This window comes from Lichenostomus cassidix, unplaced genomic scaffold (assembly GCF_008360975.1).
Source record: "Lichenostomus cassidix isolate B80296 unplaced genomic scaffold, HeHo_3.0 HiC_scaffold_33, whole genome shotgun sequence".
Classification (NCBI taxonomy): domain Eukaryota; kingdom Metazoa; phylum Chordata; class Aves; order Passeriformes; family Meliphagidae; genus Lichenostomus; species Lichenostomus cassidix.
This window is the reverse complement of record NW_028147632.1, coordinates 2,220,345-2,239,833: the sequence shown is the minus strand read 5'-3', so window position 1 is coordinate 2,239,833 and position 19,489 is coordinate 2,220,345. Positions and strand designations below refer to the sequence as shown.

The window sequence follows — 19,489 nt, the reverse complement described above, 5'->3', positions numbered from 1 at the left end:
ATCCCCGTAAAACTGTGGGGGAAATCCCCGTAAAACTGTGGGGGAAATCCCCGTAAAACTGTGGGGGAAATCCCCGTAAAACTGTGGGGGAAATCCACGTAAAACTGTGGGGGAAAATCCCATTAAATTGTGAGGGAAATCCACACAAAACTGTGAGGAAAATACACGTAAAACTGTGAAGGAAATCCCTTAAAACTGTGAGGAAAATACACGTAAAACTGTGAGGAAAATTCCTTAAAACTGTGGGGGAAAATCCCACAAAACTGTGGGGAAAATCCCATAAAACTGTGGGGAAAATACCTTAAAACTGTGGGGGAAATCCACATAAATTGGGGAAATTTCAGGGATTTTTGGAAAGGTTCTGAGGGAATTTTGGGGATCTTGAGTTCTGAAAGAAATTTTTGGAACTTTTTGAGGGGATTTGGGATGACTTTGGGGGAATTGCAAAATATTTTCAAGACTTTTGGGGAAATTTTGAGGGAATCTTGAGAGGACCTTGAACATTCCCATTTTGAGAGATTTTGAAAATTAAGGATTTTGGTAAACTTCTGAAAACTTGGGGGGAATTGGGGAAATTTCTAAAAATTTGGGGGGAATTGGGGAATTTTTTTTCAAAGTTTTAGGGAAAATTTGGGGGATCTTTAGAGGGTTTTTGGATGGATTTTGGGGTTACATTAACACATACTGAGATTGCTTTCCTGCCATTCCTGCTCTCTCCAGAATAGGATTTTGGGGGATTTGGGGCAGTTTTGGATTGATTTTGTGAGGTTTTAAGTGAATTCGGATGGATTTTGGCCAATTTTTGACCAATTTTAAAAGGTTTTCAGTGGACTTTAAGTGGATATTGAGCAGTTTTTTTAGGATTTTGGGTGTTTCCTCACCCAACTCCCTCAGCTCCCCCTGCAGAGGGATTTTGGGGCAGTTTTTGCTGGATTTTGGGGGTTTAAAGTGGATTCTGATGGATTTGGGTAGGATTTGGATGAATTTGGGGCAGTTTTTCAGGATTTTGGGTCCATTCCTCACCCAACCCTGGTGCTGAGGTTGCTCTCCTGGAGCTTTCTCTCCCTCAGCTTCCTCAGGAGGGGAATTTGGGGCAGTTTGGATGGATTTTGATGGGTTTTGGGCAGGTTTAAGTGGATATTGATGGATTTTAAGTGGTTTTAAGTGGATTTTTAGAGGATTTGGGGCATTTTTGATGGATTTTGGGTCCATTCCTCACCCAACCCTGGTGCTGAGGCTCTTCTCCCAGCACTCCCTGTCCCTCAGCTCCCTCAGGAGAGGGATTTGGGGCAGTTTTGATTAATTTTGATGGTTTTTGGGCAGGTTTAAGTGGACTTTGAGTGGATTTTGGTCAGGTTTTTCAGGATTTCAGTACACTCCTCACCTGACCCTTGAGCTGAGTCCCTTCTCCCATCTCTCCCTGTCCCTCAGCTCCCTCAGGAAGGGGATTTGGATGGATTTGGGGTAGTTTTGGATGGATTTTAGGTGGTTTTAAGTGGATATTGGGGCAGGTTTTGATGGATTTTGGGTCCTTTCCTCAACTGACCCTGCTGCTCAGTCCCTTCTCCCATCTCTCTGACTCTCAGCTTCCTCAGGAAGGGGATTAGGATGGATTTGGGGCAGTTTTGGATGGATTTTCAGTGGTTTTCAGTGGATTTTGGGCAGTTTTGATGGATTTTAAGTGGATTTTGGTGCAATTTTTCAGGATTTGGGTCCATTCCTCACCCAACCCTGCTGCTCAGTCCCTTCTCCTGTCTCTCCCTGTCCCTCAGCTTCCTCAGGAAGGGGATTTGGGTCAGTTTTTGATGGATTTGGTGCTTTTTTTGATAGATTTTGATAATTTCCTCACCCCACTCTCTTGCTCAGCCCCTTCTCCCATCTCTCCCTATCCCTCAGCTCCCTCAGCAGGGGCATTAGGATGGATTTTGGTCAGTTTTTTTCAGGATTTTGATCAGTTTTTGATAGATTTCAGTGGATTCCTCACCCAACCCTGGTGCTGAGGCTCCTCCCGTCTCTCCTGGTCCCTCAGGAGGGGGATTAGGACAGATTTTGGACAGGTTTTTCAGAATTTTGATCAGGTTTTCAGGATTTTAATAATTTCCTCACCCAACTCTGCTGTTCAGTCACTTCTCCCGTCGCTCCCTGTCCCTCAGCTCTCTCAGGGTGGGAATTTGGATGGATTTTGGGCACTTTTGGATGGATTTTAAATGGATTTTGGTCAGTTTTTCAGGATTTCAGTGGATTCCTCACCCAACCCTGCTGCTCAGTCCTTTCTTGCAGAGCTCCCTGTCCCTCAGCTCAGGGATTTGGTGCTTTTTTGGATGGATTTGGTGCAGTTTTTCAGGATTTGGATAATTTCCTCACCCCACTCTGCTGTTGAGTCCCTTCTCCCATCTCTCCCGGTCCCTGAGCTCCCTCAGCATGGGGATTTGGTGCAGTTTTTGATGGATTTTGGTGCAGTTTTGGATGAATTTTAACAGATTCCTCAACCCACTCTGCTGCTCAGTCCCTTCTCCTGTCAGTCCCTGTCCCTCAGCTCGCTCAGGAGTGACTTTGGGGCAGTTTTTGATGGATTTTGGTCAGTTTTGATGAATTTTAAGGGATTCCTCACCCCACTCTGCTGTTGAGTCCCTTCTCCCGTCTCTCCCATCCCTCAGCTCTCTCTGCAGGGGGATTTAGGGCAGTTTTGGATGGATTTGGGGCAGTTTTGGATGGATTTGGGGCAGTTTTGGATGGATTTGGGGCAGTTTTGGATGGATTTTAACCCTTTCCTCACCCAACCCTGGTGCTGAGCCCCTTCTCCTGTCTCTCCCTGTCCCTCAGCTCAGGGATCTGGGGCAGTTTTGGATGGATTTTGCTCAGATTTTTCAGGATTTGGATACACTTTAACCCATTCCTCACCTGACCCTGCTGCTGAGTCCCTTCTCCCGCTGCTCCCTATCCCTCAGCTCCCTCAGGAGTGGATTTGGGGCAGTTTTGGATGGATTTGGGGCAGTTCTGGATACATTTTAACCCATTCCTCACCCGACCCTGGTGCTCAGTCCCTTCTCCCATCTCTCCCTGTCCCTCAGGAGTGGATTTGGGGCAGTTTTTGATGGATTTTGCTCAGATTTTATAGGATTTTGATACATTTTAACCCATTCCTCACCCTACCCTGGTGCTGAGTCCCTTCTCCCGCTGCTCCCTATCCCTCAGCTCCCTCAGGAGTGGATTTGGGGCAGTTTTTGATGGATTTTGGGCAGTTTTGGATGGATTTTTGATGGATTTGGATACATTTTAACCCATTTCTCACCCGACCCTGGTGCTCAGTCCCTTCTCCCGTCTCTCCCTGTCCCGGAGCTCCCTCTGCAGCTGCTCCAGGTGGTGTCTGAGCTCGGGGGTTTGGGGCAGTTTTGGATGGATTTGGGGCAGCTTTGGATGCATTTTAGGTGGTTTTAAATGGATATTGGGGTAGTTTTTGATGGATTTTGGGTCCTTTCCTCACCTGACCCTTGAGCTGAGTCCCTTCTGTCTCTCCCTGTCCCTCAGCTCCCTCAGGAGGGGGGATTGGATGGATTTTGGGTAGTTTTGGATGGATTTTAGATGGTCTTAAGTGGATTTGGGGCAGTTTTGATGGATTTTGGTCAGGTTTTTCAGGATTTAGATCCTTTCCTCACCAACCCTGCTGCTGAGGCCCTTCTCCTGTCTCTCCTGGTCCCTCAGCTCCCTCAAGAGTGGAATTTGGATGGATTTGGGGCAGTTTTTCAGGATTTGGGGCAGTTTTGGATGGATTTTAACCCATTCCTCACCCGACCCTGGTGCTCAATCCCTTCTCCCGCCGCTCCCTGTCCCGGAGCTCCCTCTGCAGCTGCTCCAGGCGCTGTCTGAGCTCGGGGATTTGGGGCAGTTTGGGATGGATTTGGGGCAGTTTGGGATGGATTTGGGGCAGTTTTGGATGGATTTTAACCCTTTCCTCACCCGACCCTGGTGCTGAGTCCCTTCTCCCGTCTCTCCCTGTCCCGGAGCTCCCTCTGCAGCTGCTCCAGGCGCTGTCTCAGCTCGGGGGTTTGGGGCAGTTTTGGATGGATTTGGGGCAGTTTTTCAGGATTTGGGGCAGTTTTGGATGGATTTGGGGCAGTTTTTCAGGATTTGGGGCAGTTTTGGATGGATTTGGGGCAGTTTTTCAGGATTTGGGGCAGTTTTGGATAGATTTGGGGCAGTTTTTCAGGATTTGGGGCAGTTTTGGATGGATTTTTCAGGATTTTGATACACTTTAACCCTTTCCTCACCCGACCCTGGTGCTCAGTCCCTTCTCCCGTCTCTCCCTGTCCCGGAGCTCCCTCTGCAGCTGCTCCAGGCGGTGTCTCAGCTCGGGGATTTGGGGCAGTTTGGGATGGATTTGGGGCAGTTTTGGATGGATTTTAACCCTTTCCTCACCCGACCCTGGTGCTCAGTCCCTTCTCCCGCCGCTCCCTGTCCCGGAGCTCCCTCTGCAGCTGCTCCAGGCGCTGTCTCAGCTCGCGGTTGCCGCTCTCCAGCTGCCGTTTCTCCAGGTCCAGCCCCTGCAGCTTCTCCCTGGCCTCGCCCAGCGCCTCCCGCAGGTCCCCAACCTGTCCCCGCAGGTCCCACGTGGGACGCTTCGGGGCACCCTTGGTGGCGGCCGTGCCTGAGGGGACAGAGCCTGGGGGGACACCACGGGTTGGGGACACCGGAGGGGCTTGGGGACACCAAGGGTTGGGGACAGCAGAGGGGCTTGGGGACATCAGGGAGAGGCTTGGGGACATCGGGGTGGCCTTGGGGACACCAGGAGCAGCTTGGGGACATCAGGAAAGGCTTGGGGACAGCGGGAGGGGCTTGGGGACAAGAAAGGGGGGACCTGGGGACACTGCAGTGGCCTTGGGGACAGCAGGAGGGGCTTGGGGACACCACGGGTTGGGGTTTGGGGACATCAGGGTGGCCTCAGCGACATCGGAATGGTCTTAGGGACATTGGAATGGGCTTGGGAACAGCAGGAGGGGCTTGGGGACAAGAGAAGGGGGGCCTTGGGGACATTGGGGTGGCCTTGGGGACAGCGGGGAGAGAGGTCCTGGGGTGTGGGAAGGGAATTTGGGGACAAGAAAAGGAGGCCTTGGGGACATTAGGGGGGTTCTTGGGGACACTGGGGACAGGGAACTTGGAGACACTGGGGGGGAATTGGGGTGTCAAAGGGGAATTTGGGGACATCAGGGGTGGCCTTGGGGACATCAGGAGGGGATCCTGGGGTGTGGGACGGGGATTTGGGGACACTGGGGACATCAGGAGGGGGATTTGGGGACCTCAAGGAGAGGCTTTAAGGACATGGGGGGTGTTGGGGATGTGGCAGGAGGTGTTTGGGGACATTAACAGGGGGGCGTTGGGGACACTGGGGACATCCAAAGTGGCCTTGGGGACATCGGGAAGGAGCACTGGGGACACTGGGGACACCAGAAATGGCCTTGGGGACATCGGGAAGGAGCACTGGGGACACTGGGGACATCCAAAATGGCCTTGGGGACATCGGGAAGGAGCACTGGGGACACTGGGGACACCAGAAATGGCCTTGGGGACATCGGGAAGGAGCACTGGGGACACTGGGGACATCCAAAGTGGCCTTGGGGACGTCGGGAAGGAGCACTGGGGACACTGGGGACACCAGAAGTGGCCTTGGGGACACTGTGGGGTCTCGGCTCTCACCTGCCCGAGGAGCAGCTGCCACTGTCGCTGCCTTGCGGGGGCCATCTGGGGGGACAGGGGACATTGGGGGGTTTAGGGGACATTTCAGGGGGTTAGGGGACATTTGGGGGGTTTGACCTCCTCTGCACCTCCAGACCCCATTGACCCCCAAAATTACCCCCAACTGTCCCAAAATTCCCCCCCAGTTGTCCTAAAATTTTCCCCAAATATCCCAAAACTCTCTTCAACTCCCCCAAATTGCCCCCAAATCCCCTTTAACTCCCCCAAAATCCCATTTAACTCCCCGAAATTCCCAAAACCCCTTAACTCCCCAATCCCCAAACTTCCCTTCAACTCCCCCAAATCCCGTTAACTCCCCCAAAATCCCCTTTAACTCCCCCAAATATCCCAAAACTCCTTGTAATGCCCCTAAATTCCCTTTAACTCCCTAAATCCCCCAAATTCCTTTAACTCCCCCAAACCCCCCAAAATTCCCTTTAACTCCCCCAAATCCCCCAAAATCCCCTTTCACTCCCCCAAATCCCTTTAACTCCCCCAAATTCCCCAAAATCCCCTTTCACTCCAAATCCCCCAAATATCCCAAAACTCCCCAAATCCCCCAAATATCCCAAAACTCCTCCAAATCCCCTTTAACTCCCCCAAAACTCCCTTTAACTCCCCAAATTCCCCAAAACTCCCTTTAATCACGCTAAGCCCCCTTTGGTCCCCCAAATGTCCCCAAGACCCCCCAAGTGACCCAAACACCCCATTAATCCTCCCAAACACCCTTTAATGGCCAAAAACCTCACTAAACCTCCCAAATCCCCTTTAACTCCCCCAAATGCCCCATTGAACCCTAAATCCCTTCGGGAACCTCCTCGACCCCTTTAACCTAAAAGTCTTTAAACCCCAAAGTCCCCATTAACCCCCAAAAGCCTCACAAACCTCCTTAAATCCCCCCAAAAAAACCCTTTAACCTCCCCAAAACACTCCTTCAAACTCTCCTTTATCCCCTCAAACCACCTTTATCCCCTTTAACCAACCCCAAAGTCCCCATTAAACCCCAAAAGCCTCACAAACCTCCTTAAATCCCCCCAAAAAAACCCTTTAACCTCCCCAAAATACTCCTTCAAACCCTCCTTTACACCCCCACATCTCCTTTATTCCTTTTAATCAATCCCAAAGTCTCCCTTAATCAACCCCAAAGATCCCATTAACCAACGCTAAAGTCCTCATTAAACCCCAAAAGGCTCACAAACCTCCTTAAATCCCCAAAAAAACCCTTTAACCTCCCCAAAACACTCCTTCAAACCCTCCTTTGCACCCCAAACCACCTTTATCCCCTTTAACCAATCCCAAAGTCCCCATTAAACCCCAAAAGCCTCACAAACCTCCTTGAATCTCCCAAAATCCCCTTTAACCTCCCCAAAACACTCCTTCAAACCCTCCTTTACACTCCCAGATTGTTGGAAAACGCAGTTTTCCAGCAAAACTCATGCTAACTGAGCAAGCCTGAGCAAGGCTTCACCATTCCCAGGCCTCAGTAAAATTCCAACAAGCTGCAGTGGTTTGTTTGCCTGAGAATGTTCTGTGGGAAGAATGCCATGAGAAAGATTAGGAGTCAGGAGTGTTATGAGAAAAGAATAAGGGAGTTAGCAGGAGGATCCCTGAGTGTGTGAGAACAGCTGCAGGTGTGTGTGTAACTATGAATAGTAACTTCTGTAACAGTATGTAAGTCTCTCGTTTGGTGAAATAAAATGGAGCTTACTTTATATCTCATATTGAGACTGCCTGTGAGTTCCCTCTCACCGTTTCTCTTTACCAGATCTCCTTTATTCCTTTTAATCAATCCCAAAGTCTCCCTTAATCAACCCCAAAGACCCCACTAACCAACCCTAAAGTCCTCATTGAACCCCAAAAGGCTCACAAACCTCCTTAAATCCCCCAAAATCCCCTTCAACCTCCCCAAAATGCTCCTTCAAACCTGCCTTTACACCCTCAAACCACCTTTATCCTCTTTAACCAACCCCAAAGTCTCCTTTAACCAACCCCAAAGTCCCCATTAAACCCCAAATTCCCCATTAATCAACCCCAAAGTCCCCATTAAACCCCAAATTCCCCATTAATCAACTCCAAATTCTCCATTAAACCCCAAATTCTCCTTTAACCAACCCCAAAGTCCCCATTAAACCCCAAAGTCTCCATTAATCAACCCCAAAGACCCCATTAACCAACCCTAAAGTCCTCATTAAACCCCAAAAGGCTCACAAACCTCCTTAAATCCCCCAAAATCCCCTTTAACCTCCCCAAAATGCTCCTTCAAAGTCTCCTTTGCACCCCCAAACCACCTTTATCCCCTTTAACCAACCCCAAAATCCTCTTTAACCAACCCTAAAGTCCCCATTAACCCCAAAGTCTCCTTTAACCAACCCCAAAGTCTCCTTTAACCAACCCCAAAGTCCCCATTAAACCCCCAAAGCCTCAAAAACCTCCTTAAATCCCCCAAAGCCCTTTCAAACTCCCTAAAATACTCCTTCAAACCCTCCTTTGCACCCCCAAACCTTCTTTATCCCCTGTAACCAACCCCAAAGTCCCCTTTAAACCCCAAAGTCTCCTTTAACCAACCCCAAAGTCCCCATTAACCAATGCTAAAGTCCCCATTAAACCCCAAATTCGCCCTTATTCAATCCCAAAGTCCCCTTTAACCAACCCCAAAGTCCCCATTAAACCCCAAAAGCCTCACAAACCTCCTTAAATCCCCCAAAATGCCCTTCAGCCTCCCCAAAATACTCCTTCAAACCCTCCTTTATCCCCTTTACCCACCCCAAACCCCTTCTAACCTCTCCGAAATGCCCCTTTATCCCCTTTACCCACCCCAAACCCTCCTCTAACAGCCCCAAATCCCGTTTAAAGTCCCCTTTACCCCCCGTACCGCCCGGTCCGGTACCGTTCTTGCCGGCGGCGGGCCCGAGCGCCTTGAGCGGCGGCCTGTTGGGGCCCTTGGGCGCGGCCTTGCTGCTCGCGGGGCCCAGGCCGGTCCGGGAGCGTTTCTGCGAGCGACAAACGGCGTCAGGCGCGCGGGGCCCGCCGCCGCACACCCGCCCGCCCAGCGCCCCGCACCTGCTGGGGAGGCCCCGCCGCGGGCCCCACCGGGCCGGGGCACGACGGGGGCCGCTTCTCCCGGCTGCGGGACACCGGCAGCCGCGAGGAGGCCGAGGGCGGCCCGGCCGCGGCTGCGGGACCCGCCTGAGGCGCCGCCGCCATCTTGCCCCGCGCGCCTTCGAACCGCCGCGCGCCCAGCGGGGAGCGGCGCTCGGCCAATGGCGGGGCGAGCTGGGGGGGTGGCTCCGCCCTCCAGCGCGGCTCGGCCAATGGGAGCGAGGGGCGGGGTTAGGGAGGGAGGGGAGTTCGCCCGCCAAGGGATAACGGCTGAGGGGGGCGGGGTTTGCGCGGAGGGGGAGGGCGGTGATTGGCTGAGCGGGGAGGGGGCGGGGCTAGGGGCGGGGCTTGGTGAGTGGCATGGTTCTGTCGGCGCCGAGTTGTTTTGGTTGGGGTGGGCGGGGCGGGAGGGGCGTGGTCTGGGTAAGCCCCGCCCACTGCCCGGACAGCCCCAAATCCTCCACAAACATCCTCAAATCTTCCCCAAATAGCCTCAGATTTACCCCAAACACCCTCTAATCTTCTAAAAACACCCTCAAATCCTCCACTAACATCCCCAAATGCACCCCAATACTCCTCAAATCGACCCCAAACCTCCTCAAATTCACTCCAAATCCCCTCCAAGCCTCCCCAAATCCATCCCAAAAATCCCCAAACATCCCCAAACCTCCTCAAATCTACACCAAACCTCCTCAAATTTACCCCAAACCTCCTCAAGTCTAATCTAAACCTCCTCAGATTTACCCCAACCATCCTCAAATTCACCCCAAAAATCCCCAAATTCCCCCCAAAATCCTCAAATCCACCCCAAACCTCCTCAAGTTTACCCCAAATATCCCCAAATCTTCCCCAAATATCCTCAAATCCTCCACTGACATCCTCAAATCTTCCCGCAAAGTCCTCAAATTTACCCCAAACATCCCCAAATCCACAATACTCCTCAAACCCACCCCAAACCTCCCCAAATCCTCCACAAACATCCTCAAGTCTTCCGAAAACATCCTCAAATTTACCCCAACTATCCCCAAATTCACCCCAAAAATCCTCAAATTTACCCCAAACATCCCCAAATCTTCCCCAAATATCCTCAAGGCCTCCACTAACATCCTCAAATTTTCCTCAAATACCCTCAAATTTACCCCAAACCTCCTCTAATCTTCCAAACACATCCTCATATCGTCCATTAACATCCCCAAATCCACCCCAATACTCCTCAAATCGACCCCAAATGTCCTCAAATCTTCCACAAACATCCTCAAATTTACCCCAAACCTCCTCAAATTTACCCCAAACATCCTCAAATCCTCCACTGACATCCTCAAATCTACCCCAAACCTCCCCAAATCCACCCCAAATCCCCCTTCAATCCTCCTCAGCCCTCCCAAACTCACCCCAAACCCCTCCTAAACCCTCCTCAGTCCCCCAAAACCTCCCCAACCCCTCAGCCGCCCCCAGACCCTCATTTCAGCCCCAAAAATCCCCCAAATCTCCCCAAAATCCCAGCGGGCCGAGGGGAGGGGGCGTGGCCCGACCGCAAGGGGCGTGGTTTGTCGGAGGGGGCGTGGCCTGAATGGTGAACAGCGGCGGGCGTGCCCTTTGTGGGCGTGGTCTGGGTGCGGTGGGCGTGGCCTGACCGGAGTGGGCGTGGTCTGCGCGCGGTGGGCGTGGCCTATGCAGCCGCGGGGCTCCGGGAGTTAAGTGGGCGTTCGGAGGTGGGCGTGGCCAGGGGCGCGGCCGATCCACATACGTCATTGCGATGGGCGTGGCTTGTGTGGAGTGGGCGTGGCTTCACCTGTGGGCATGGCCACGTAACTTTGCCTGTCCGAGTAGGCGTGGTTTGCCGGAGTGGGCGTGGCTTTGCCGTGGGCGTGGCCCCGCCCTCTGCAGCAGCGGCTGCGGGTGAGTTAAGGGGGCGTGGTTTGAGTCACTGTGGGCGTGGCTTAGCCCGCAGTGGGCGTGGCTCCGTGCCGCCGGAGCAGCGCGGGGGGCGGGGGCAGCGCATTTTGGGGGGATTTTTGGCTCCCCAGCCCAACCCAGCCCCCCGAAACCCCCGGCAGGGCCGCGGGGAGCCCCGGGCTGTCCCCAGGTGTCCCCAGCGTGTCCCCAGCGTGTCCCCAGGGTGTCACCGTGCCGCCGTCCCTCGGCCCCCCCCGCCCCCCCGCGCCGCCGCTGCTGCGTCACTGCCCCGCCGATCGCCGCCGCCGCAGGGCCGCGACCCCCCGGGACCGGACAGGGACGGGGACAGCCCGGTGACACCCCTGGGACAGGCAGGACACCCCTGGGACCCCCCGGGACCGGACAGGGACGGGGACAGCCCGGTGACACCCCTGGGACACCCCTGGGACAGGCAGGACAGCCCCGCGACCCCCCGGGACCGGACAGGGACGGGGACAGCCCGGTGACACCCCTGGGACACCCTCGGGACAGGCAGGACAGCCCGGTGACAGGCAGGACAGCCCCGCGACCCCCCGGGACCGGAGAGGGACGGGGACAGCCCGGTGACACCCCTGGGACACCCCCGGGACAGGCAGGACACCCCTGGGACACCCCCGGGACCGGAGAGGGACGGGGACAGCCCGGTGACACCCCTGGGACAGGCAGGACAGCCCGGTGACAGGCAGGACAGCCCGGTGACACCCCTGGGACCCCCCGGGACCGGACAGGCGCGGGGACAGCCCGGTGACAGGCAGGACAGCCCCGCGACCCCCCAGGACCGGACAGGACACCTCCGGGACGGGCAGGACAGCCCCGGTGACAGGCAGGACAGCCCTGGGACATCCCCGGTGACACCCCTCGGGACGGGGCGGGCAGGACAGCCCCGGTGACAGGCAGCACACCCCCGGTGACACCCCTGAGACTGGACGGGACGGGCAGGACAGCCCTGGGACATCCCCGTGACCCCCCCGGGACCGGACGGGCAGGAGACCCCCGGGACGGGCAGGACATCCCCGGTGACAGCCCCGGGACGGGACGGGCAGGACACCCGCGGTGACAGGCAGGACACCCGCGGTGACACCCCGGGACCAGACGGGACGGGCAGGACAGCCCCGGTGACACCCCGGTGACACCCTTGGGACATCCCCGCTGCCGCCGTGAGCCCCCCGAGCCCCGCGCGGGACAGCCCGGCCGCGGAATTGGGATAGAAACCCCAAAATATGGGATAGACACCCTAAAATATGGGATAGACTCCCAAAAATGAGATAAACCCCCAAAATATGGGATAAACACCCCAAAAATATGGGATAGACACCCCAAAAATATGGGATAAACACCCCAAAAATATGGGATAAACACCCCAAAAATATGGGAGACAGCCCAAAAAATGGGATCAACCCCCCCGAATATGGGATCAACCTCCCCCAGAAATGGGACATCTCCCCAAAAAACGGGACCTGCTCCCAAAAAGGGACGTCACCCCAAAAGAAGGGATCCCCCCAGAAACGGGACCCCCAAAATGGGACCCCAGAAATCGTAACGCCCCGAAATGGGACCCCTGGGGATGGGATTTCCCCCAAAACTTGAACCACCCCAAAAGGGGAACCCCTAAAATGAGACCCTCAGAGGCGGACATGACCCCCCAAATGGGGTAATCCCCCAAAAAAGGGATAACCCCCCAAAAACGGGACCCCCCCAAAAGAAAGGACCCCCAGAAACGGGACAAGCCTCCCCAAAAAATGGATAACTGCCCCAAAATGGGATAACCCCTCCTGGCAAGGGAGCCCCCCAAATTCGGGAGCCCTTCAAAAAAGAGATAACCCTCCCCAAAAATGGGAGCTCCCCCAAAAAAGGGAATCCCCCAAAAAAGGGACATCCCCACCAAAAAGGGACCCCCAAAAAAGGGACCCCCAAAAAAGGGACATCCCCCCAAAAAGGGACCCCCAAAAAAAGGGACATCCCCCCCAAAAACGGGGACATCCCCCCCAAAAAGGGACCCCCAAAAAAGGGACCCCCAAAAAGGGACATCCCCACCAAAAAGGGACCCCCAAAAACGGGGACACCCCTCCTAAAAATGGAGCTCTTCCCCCCAAAAACGGACACCCCCAAAAACGGGACCCCTGAAGATGGGACACCCCAAAATGGGATCCCCCAAAACGGGACACGCCCCCCAAACGGGACCCCCAGGAAAGGACACTCCCTCCCAAAAAAAGGGACCCCAAAAAACGGGACTTGTCATGGGACACCCCAAAAACGGGACACCCCCAAAAACGGGACCCCTGAGGGTGGGATCCCCCAAAAATGCCCCCCAAAAAAAGGACACTCACCCCAAAAATGGGACTTTCCCTAAAATGGGAGCATCCCAAAACGGGACCCCAAATGGGACCCAAACCCCAAAGGAGACCCCCAAAAATGGGACACCCCAAAACTGGGCACCCCCCAAGGGGATATCCCTAAAACGGGACACCCCCAAACGGGCAATCCCCCCGGAAAGGGACACCCCAAAATGGGACACACCCCCTAAAACGGGACTCCCTAAAACGGGACACCCCAAATGGGCAATCCCTCTGGAAAGGGACACCCCAAAATGGGACACCCCAAAACGGGACATCCCCTAAAACGGGACACCCCAAAACTGGGCACCCCCTGAAACGGGACCCCCTGAAATGGGGGCACCCCAAAACTAGGCACCCCCCAACGGGATGTCCCTAAAACGGGACACCCCCAAACGGGCAGTCCCCCCAGAAAGGGACACCCCAAAATGGGACACCCCAAAGCTGGGCACCCCAAAACGGGACACCCCAAAGCTGGACACCCCCCTAAAACGGGACACCCCAAACGGGCAATCCCCCCAAAATGGGACATCCCAAAGCTGGACACCCCAAAACGGGACATCCCCTAAAACGGGACACCCCTAAAATGGGACCCCCTAAAACGGGACATCCCCCAAAACGGGCAATCCCCCCGGAAAGGGACACCCCAAAATGGGACACCCCAAAGCTGGACACCCCAAAACGGGACCCCCCCAAAAATGGGACACCCCCCAAAAGATGGGATACCCCCAAACCTGGATATCCCCAAAACGGGACACCCCTAAAAGGGACATCCCAAATGGGACCCCCTAAAGTGGGATATCCCAAAACGGGACCCCCTGAAGTGAGATATCCCAAAATGGGACACCCCTAAAGAGGGGAATCCCAAAATGGGACACCCTAAAAGGGACATCCCAAAATGTGACACCCCTAAAAGGGACATCCCAAATGGGACCCCCTAAAGTGGGATATCCCAAAACGGGACCCCCTGAAAGGGAGCACCCCAAAACGGGACCCTCGCCCCAAACGGGACCCCCCAAAAATGGGACAACCCCCAAACCTGGACCCCCTTAAAGAGGAGTATCCCAAAATGGGACCCCCCAAAAGGACATCCCAAACGGGACCCCCTAAAAGGGAGCACCCCAAAACCGGGATCCCCTAAAAGGGAGCACCCCAAACGGGACCATCCCCCAAAATGGGAGATCCCAAAATGGGACCCCCTAAACGGGACCCTCCAAAACTGGGATTGCCCCCAGGCAGGACACCCCAAAACTGAGATACTTCCCAAAATGGGACCCCAACCCCAAACTGGGACCCCAAAAAATGGAGATCCCAGACTGGGACACCCCAAACTGGGACCCCAAAAAATGGAGATCCCAGACTGGGACACCCCAAACTGGGACCCCCTGATCGCCCCCCAACCACCCCCAGTTTTGGGGTGTAACCCAAATTTTGGGGTCCCAATCCCCCCCAGTTTTGGGTGTAATTCCCATTTTGGGGTCCCAACTCCCCAATTTGGGGTCTAACTCTTAGATTTTGGGATCTCAACTCCCCAGTTTTGGGGCTAACTCTCAGATTTTGGGGTCCCAAACCCCAGTTTTGGGGTGTCATTCCCATTTGGGGATCCCAACTCCCCAATTTGGGGTCTAACTGGTGGATTTTGGGGTCCCAGACCCCATTTTTGGGGTGTCATTCCCATTTTGGGATCCCAACCCACCAATTTCAGGTCTAACTCTCAGATTTTGGGGTCCCAACTCCCCATTTTTGGGTCCAACTCTGGGATTTTGGGGTCCCAGCCCTACATTCTTTCCCAATTTGGGGTCTAACTCATGGATTTTGGGATCCCAACTCCCCAATTTTGGGGTCTAACTCTCAGATTTTGGGGTCCCAATCCCCCAATCCCCCAATCCCCCATTTTTGGGTGTAATTCCCATTTTGGGGATCCCAACTCCCCAATTTCAGGTCTAACTCTCAGATTTTGGGGTCCCAAACCCCAATTTTGGGGTGTCATTCCCATTTTGGGATCCCAACTCCCCAATTTTGGGGTCTAACTCTCAGATTTTGGGGTCCCAAACCCCATTTTTGGGGTGTCATTCCCATTTGGGGATCCCAACTCCCCAATTTGGGGTCTAACTGGTGGATTTTGGGGTCCCAAACCCCATTTTTGGGTCCAACTCTGGGATTTTGGGGCTAACTCTCAGATTTTGGGGTCCAAAACCTCATTTTTGGGGTGTCATTCCCATTTTGGGATCCCAAACCCCAATTTGGGGTCTAACTCTCAGATTTTGGGGTCCCAAACCCCATTTTTGGGTCCAACTCTGGGATTTTGGGTTCCCAACCCCTAATTTGGGGTCCAGCTCTCGGATTTTGGGCTCCCAATCCCCATTTTGGGCTCTAACTGTGGGATTTTGGGTTCCCAGCCCCATTTTGGTGTCTAATTGTGGGATTTTGGTGTCTCACTGTGGGATTTTGGTGTCTCACTGTGGGATTTTGGTGTCTCACTGTGGGATTTTGGGCTCCAACTGTGGGATTTTGGGGTCTAACTCATGGATTTTGGGCTCCCAGCCCCATTTTGGGATCTCACTGTGGGATTTTGGTGTCTCACTGTGGGATTTTGGTGTCTCACTGTGGGATTTTGGTGTCTCACTGTGGGATTTTGGGCTCTAACTGTGGGATTTTGGGTCTAACTGTGGGATTTCGGGGTCCCAGCCACATTTTGGGCTCTAACTGTGGGATTTTGGTCTCTAACTCCCCGACTTTGGTCTCTAACTCATGGATTTTGTTCTCTAACTCATGGATTTTGTTCTCTAACTCATGGATTTTGGTCTCTAACTCATGGATTTTGGTCTCTAACTCATGGATTTTGGTCTCTAACTCTGTGATTTTGGTCTCTAACTCTGTGATTTTGTTCTCTAACTCCCCAATTTTGGTCTCTCACTCTCAGATTTGGGCTCAGCCCCGGGATGCCATGGCAGCCCCTCTCGGGGGGTCCCTGTTCCCCCCGCAGCCCCCCAGGATTGGGGAGGGACAGGACGTGTTGGCGCGCTGGACAGACGGCCTGCTCTACCTGGGCGTTGTCAAGAAGGTGGGGAACCCAAAACCAGCCTGAAATGGCCCCAAAACAGCCCCAAAACCAGCCCAAAACCAGCCCAAAACCAGCCCAAAACCACCAAACCCCAAAACACCCAAAACCACCCAAAACACCCAAAACCACCCAAACAGCCCTAAAACCAACCCAAAATGGCCCTAAAACGACTCCAAAACCACCCCAAACAGCCCTAAAATCACCCTAAAACCACCCCAAAACATCCCTAAAACCAACCCTAAACGGCCCCAAAACCACCCCAAAAATGGCCCTAAAACCACCCCAAAACCAGCCCTAAAGCCACCCAAAAATGACCCCAAAACCAGCCTGAAACCCACCCCAAAACCAGCCCAAAAATGGTACTAAAATCAGCCCAAAATGGCCCTAAAGCCACCCCAAAACCACCCCAAAGCCAGCCCAAAAACAGCCTGAAAACTGCCCCAAAACCACCCCAAAAATAACCCCAAACAGCCCTAAAATCATCCCAAAACCACTCCAAAAATCGCCCAAAACCCACCCCAAAACAGCCTGAAAATGGCCCAAAAACCACCCCAAAACCAGTCCCAAAACGGCCCTAAAACCACCCCAAAAAGAGCCCCAAACCCACCCAGAAATGGCCCCAAAACGGCCCCAAAACCACCCCAAAAACAGCCTGAAAACTGCCCCAAAACCATCCCAAAAATTACCCCAAACAGGCCTAAAACCATCCCAAAACCAGCCTGAAATAGCCCCAAAACCAGCCCAAAATGGCCCGAAAATGGCCCCAAAACCAGCCCAAAAATGTCCCCAAAAACAGCCCCAAAACCACCCCAAAAAGGTACTAAAACCAGCCCAAAATGGCCCTAAAGCCACCCCAAAATGGCCCCAAAACCACCCCAAAACGACCTGAAAACCACCCCAAAAACCACCCCAAAAACAGCCCAAAAACCAGCCCAAAATCGACCCCAAAACCACCCCAAAAACAGCCCTAAACCATCCGAAAACCACCCGAAAACAGCCCAAACCACCCCAAACCACCAAAACCCAAAACCACCCCAAAAACCCAAACCACCCAAAACCCCAAACCAAAACCACCCCAAAACCAGCCTGAAAACTGCCCCAAAACCACCCCGAAAATTACCCCAAACAGCCCTAAAACCATCCCAAAACCACTCCAAAAATGGCCCAAAAACCACCCCAAAACCAGCCCCAAAATGGCCCTAAAACCACCCCAAAAAGAGCCCTAAACCCACCCAGAAATGGCCCCAAAACCAGCCCGAAAACGGCCCCAAAACCACCGCAAAATGGTACTAAAACCAGCCCAAAATGGCCCTAAAGCCACCCCAAAATGGCCCCAAAACCACCCCAAAATGGCCCTAAAACAGCCCCAAAATGGCCCCAAAACCAGCCCGAAAATGGTCCTAAACCCACCCCAAAACAGCCCTAAAACCACCCCAAATCCACCCTGAAAATGGTCCTAAAACGACCCCAAAACAGCCCTAAAACCATCTCAAAAATGGCACAGAAACAACACTAAAATGGCAAACACCAAAACTAAAATGGCCCCAAAATTGCCCTAAAAGCACCCAAAACCGGCACTAAAATGGCCCTAAAAGCAGCCCAAAAGCACCCCGAAACTGCTGAGAAACCACCCTGAGAACGGGCCTACAGCAGCCCCAAAAATGGCCCTAAATTGGCCCCCAAATGCCCCCAAAACTGCCCTAAAACCACCCCGAAAATGGCCCCAAAACGGCCCCAAAACGGCTCAAAAACTACCCCAAAACAGCCCTGAAAATGGTCCTAAAACCACCCCAAAATGGTACTAAAACCAGCCCAAAACGGCCCTAAAACTGCCCCAAAACCAGCCCAAATCCACCCTGAAAACTGTCCTAAAACCACCCCAAAAATGGCCTGAAAATGGTCCCAAAACTGCCCTAAACCATCCCAAAAATGGCCCGAAAATGGTCCCAAAACTGCCCGAAAACCACCCCAAAATGGCCCTAAAATGGCATCAAAACCAACCCAAAACCAACCTGAAAATGGCCCTAAAATGGTCCCAAAGCAGCCCAAAAATGGCCCTAAAATGGCCCCAAAATGGCCCTAAAACTGCCCTAAACCATCCCAAAAATGGCCCTAAAATGGTCCCAAAACAGCCCTAAACCACCCCAAAAATGGCCCTAAAATGGTCCCAAAACAGCCCTAAACCACCCCAAAAATGGCCCAAAACGGCCCTAAAACCAACCTGAAAATGGCCCTAAAACAGCCCCAAAACTGCCCTAAACCACCCCAAAACTAGTCCAAAAAAAGCCCTAAAATGGCTGAGAATGGCCCTAAAACTGCCCTGAAACCACCCCGAAAATGGCTCTAAAAGGGTCCCAAAATGGCCCTAAAAACCAGCCCAAAACTGGCCCTAAAACAGCCCCAAAATGGCCCAAAACCAGCCATAAAATGGCCCCAAAACTGCCCAAAAATAGCCCCAAAACTGCCCTAAAACCACCCCCAGAATGGCCCTAAAATGGTCCCAAAATGACCCTAAAAACACCCCGGAAATGGCACTAAAATGGTCCTAAAATGGTCCCAAAACCACCCCGAAACTGCCCTAAAACACCCCAAACCACCCCAAAAGCAGCCCCAAAACAGCCCAAAAATAGCCCAAAAATTAGCCCAAAAATCAGACCAAAAATAGCCCAAAAATCAGACCAAAAATAACCCAAAGTAGCCCAAAATTAGCCCAAAAAATCTGACTAAAAATAGCTCAACCCCACCCCCAAAGCAGCCCCAAAATAGCCCAAAACCAGCCCAAAATAGCCCCAAAATATCCCCAAAAATCAGCCCAAAATAGCCCAAAAATAATCCCAAAACAGCCCTAAAATAACCCCAAAAATAGCCCAAAAATCAGTACAAACCACCCCCAAACCAGCCCCAAAATAGCTCCAAACCAACTCAAAATAACCCAAAATAACCCCAAAAATAGCCCAAAAATCAGAACAAACCACCCCCAAACTAGCCCCAAACTAGCCCCAAAATAACCCAAAAATCAGCCCAAACCCAGCCCAAAACAACCCCAAAATAACCCCAAAAATAACCCCAAAAATAACCCCAAAACAGCCCAAAATAACCCAAAAATAGCTCAAAACTGAGACCAAAAATAGCCAAAAAATCAGACCTGAAATAGCTCAAAACAGCCCTGAATGAGCAAAAAAAACCCTAAAAAAAATCCCCAAAATGGCCCTAAAATGGCCCAAAATCCTCCAAAATGAGCCCAAAAAATCCCTAAAAAATCCCTAAAAAACATCCCCAAAACGGCCCTAAAACAGCCCAAAAATATCCCAAAATCCCCCAAAATTCC

General features: G+C 53.1%; 2 protein-coding genes across 2 annotated transcripts in view; one reads left to right on the top strand and one right to left on the bottom strand.

Moving 5' to 3' along the window:
* The window catches only part of LOC146421460 (carboxy-terminal kinesin 2-like), a 37,443-nt gene extending 28,469 nt beyond the window's left edge, over nucleotides 1-8,974 (bottom strand). Inside the window, exons 1-4 of the mRNA XM_085047327.1 lie at nucleotides 8,791-8,974; nucleotides 8,618-8,720; nucleotides 5,692-5,736; nucleotides 4,417-4,660 (exon numbers count right to left, since the gene is read on the bottom strand). Of these exons, the coding sequence (XP_084903453.1) occupies nucleotides 4,417-4,660; nucleotides 5,692-5,736; nucleotides 8,618-8,720; nucleotides 8,791-8,934 (536 nt within the window). The 5' untranslated portion in view covers nucleotides 8,935-8,974. The remainder of the gene's footprint in view (nucleotides 1-4,416; nucleotides 4,661-5,691; nucleotides 5,737-8,617; nucleotides 8,721-8,790) is intronic.
* Nucleotides 8,975-18,689: 9,715 nt separating this feature from the next.
* The window catches only part of LOC146421459 (kinesin-like protein KIFC1), a 36,168-nt gene continuing 35,368 nt past the window's right edge, over nucleotides 18,690-19,489 (top strand). The window contains exon 1 of the mRNA XM_085047153.1: nucleotides 18,690-18,703. Coding sequence (XP_084903279.1) covers nucleotides 18,690-18,703 — 14 coding nt within the window. The remainder of the gene's footprint in view (nucleotides 18,704-19,489) is intronic.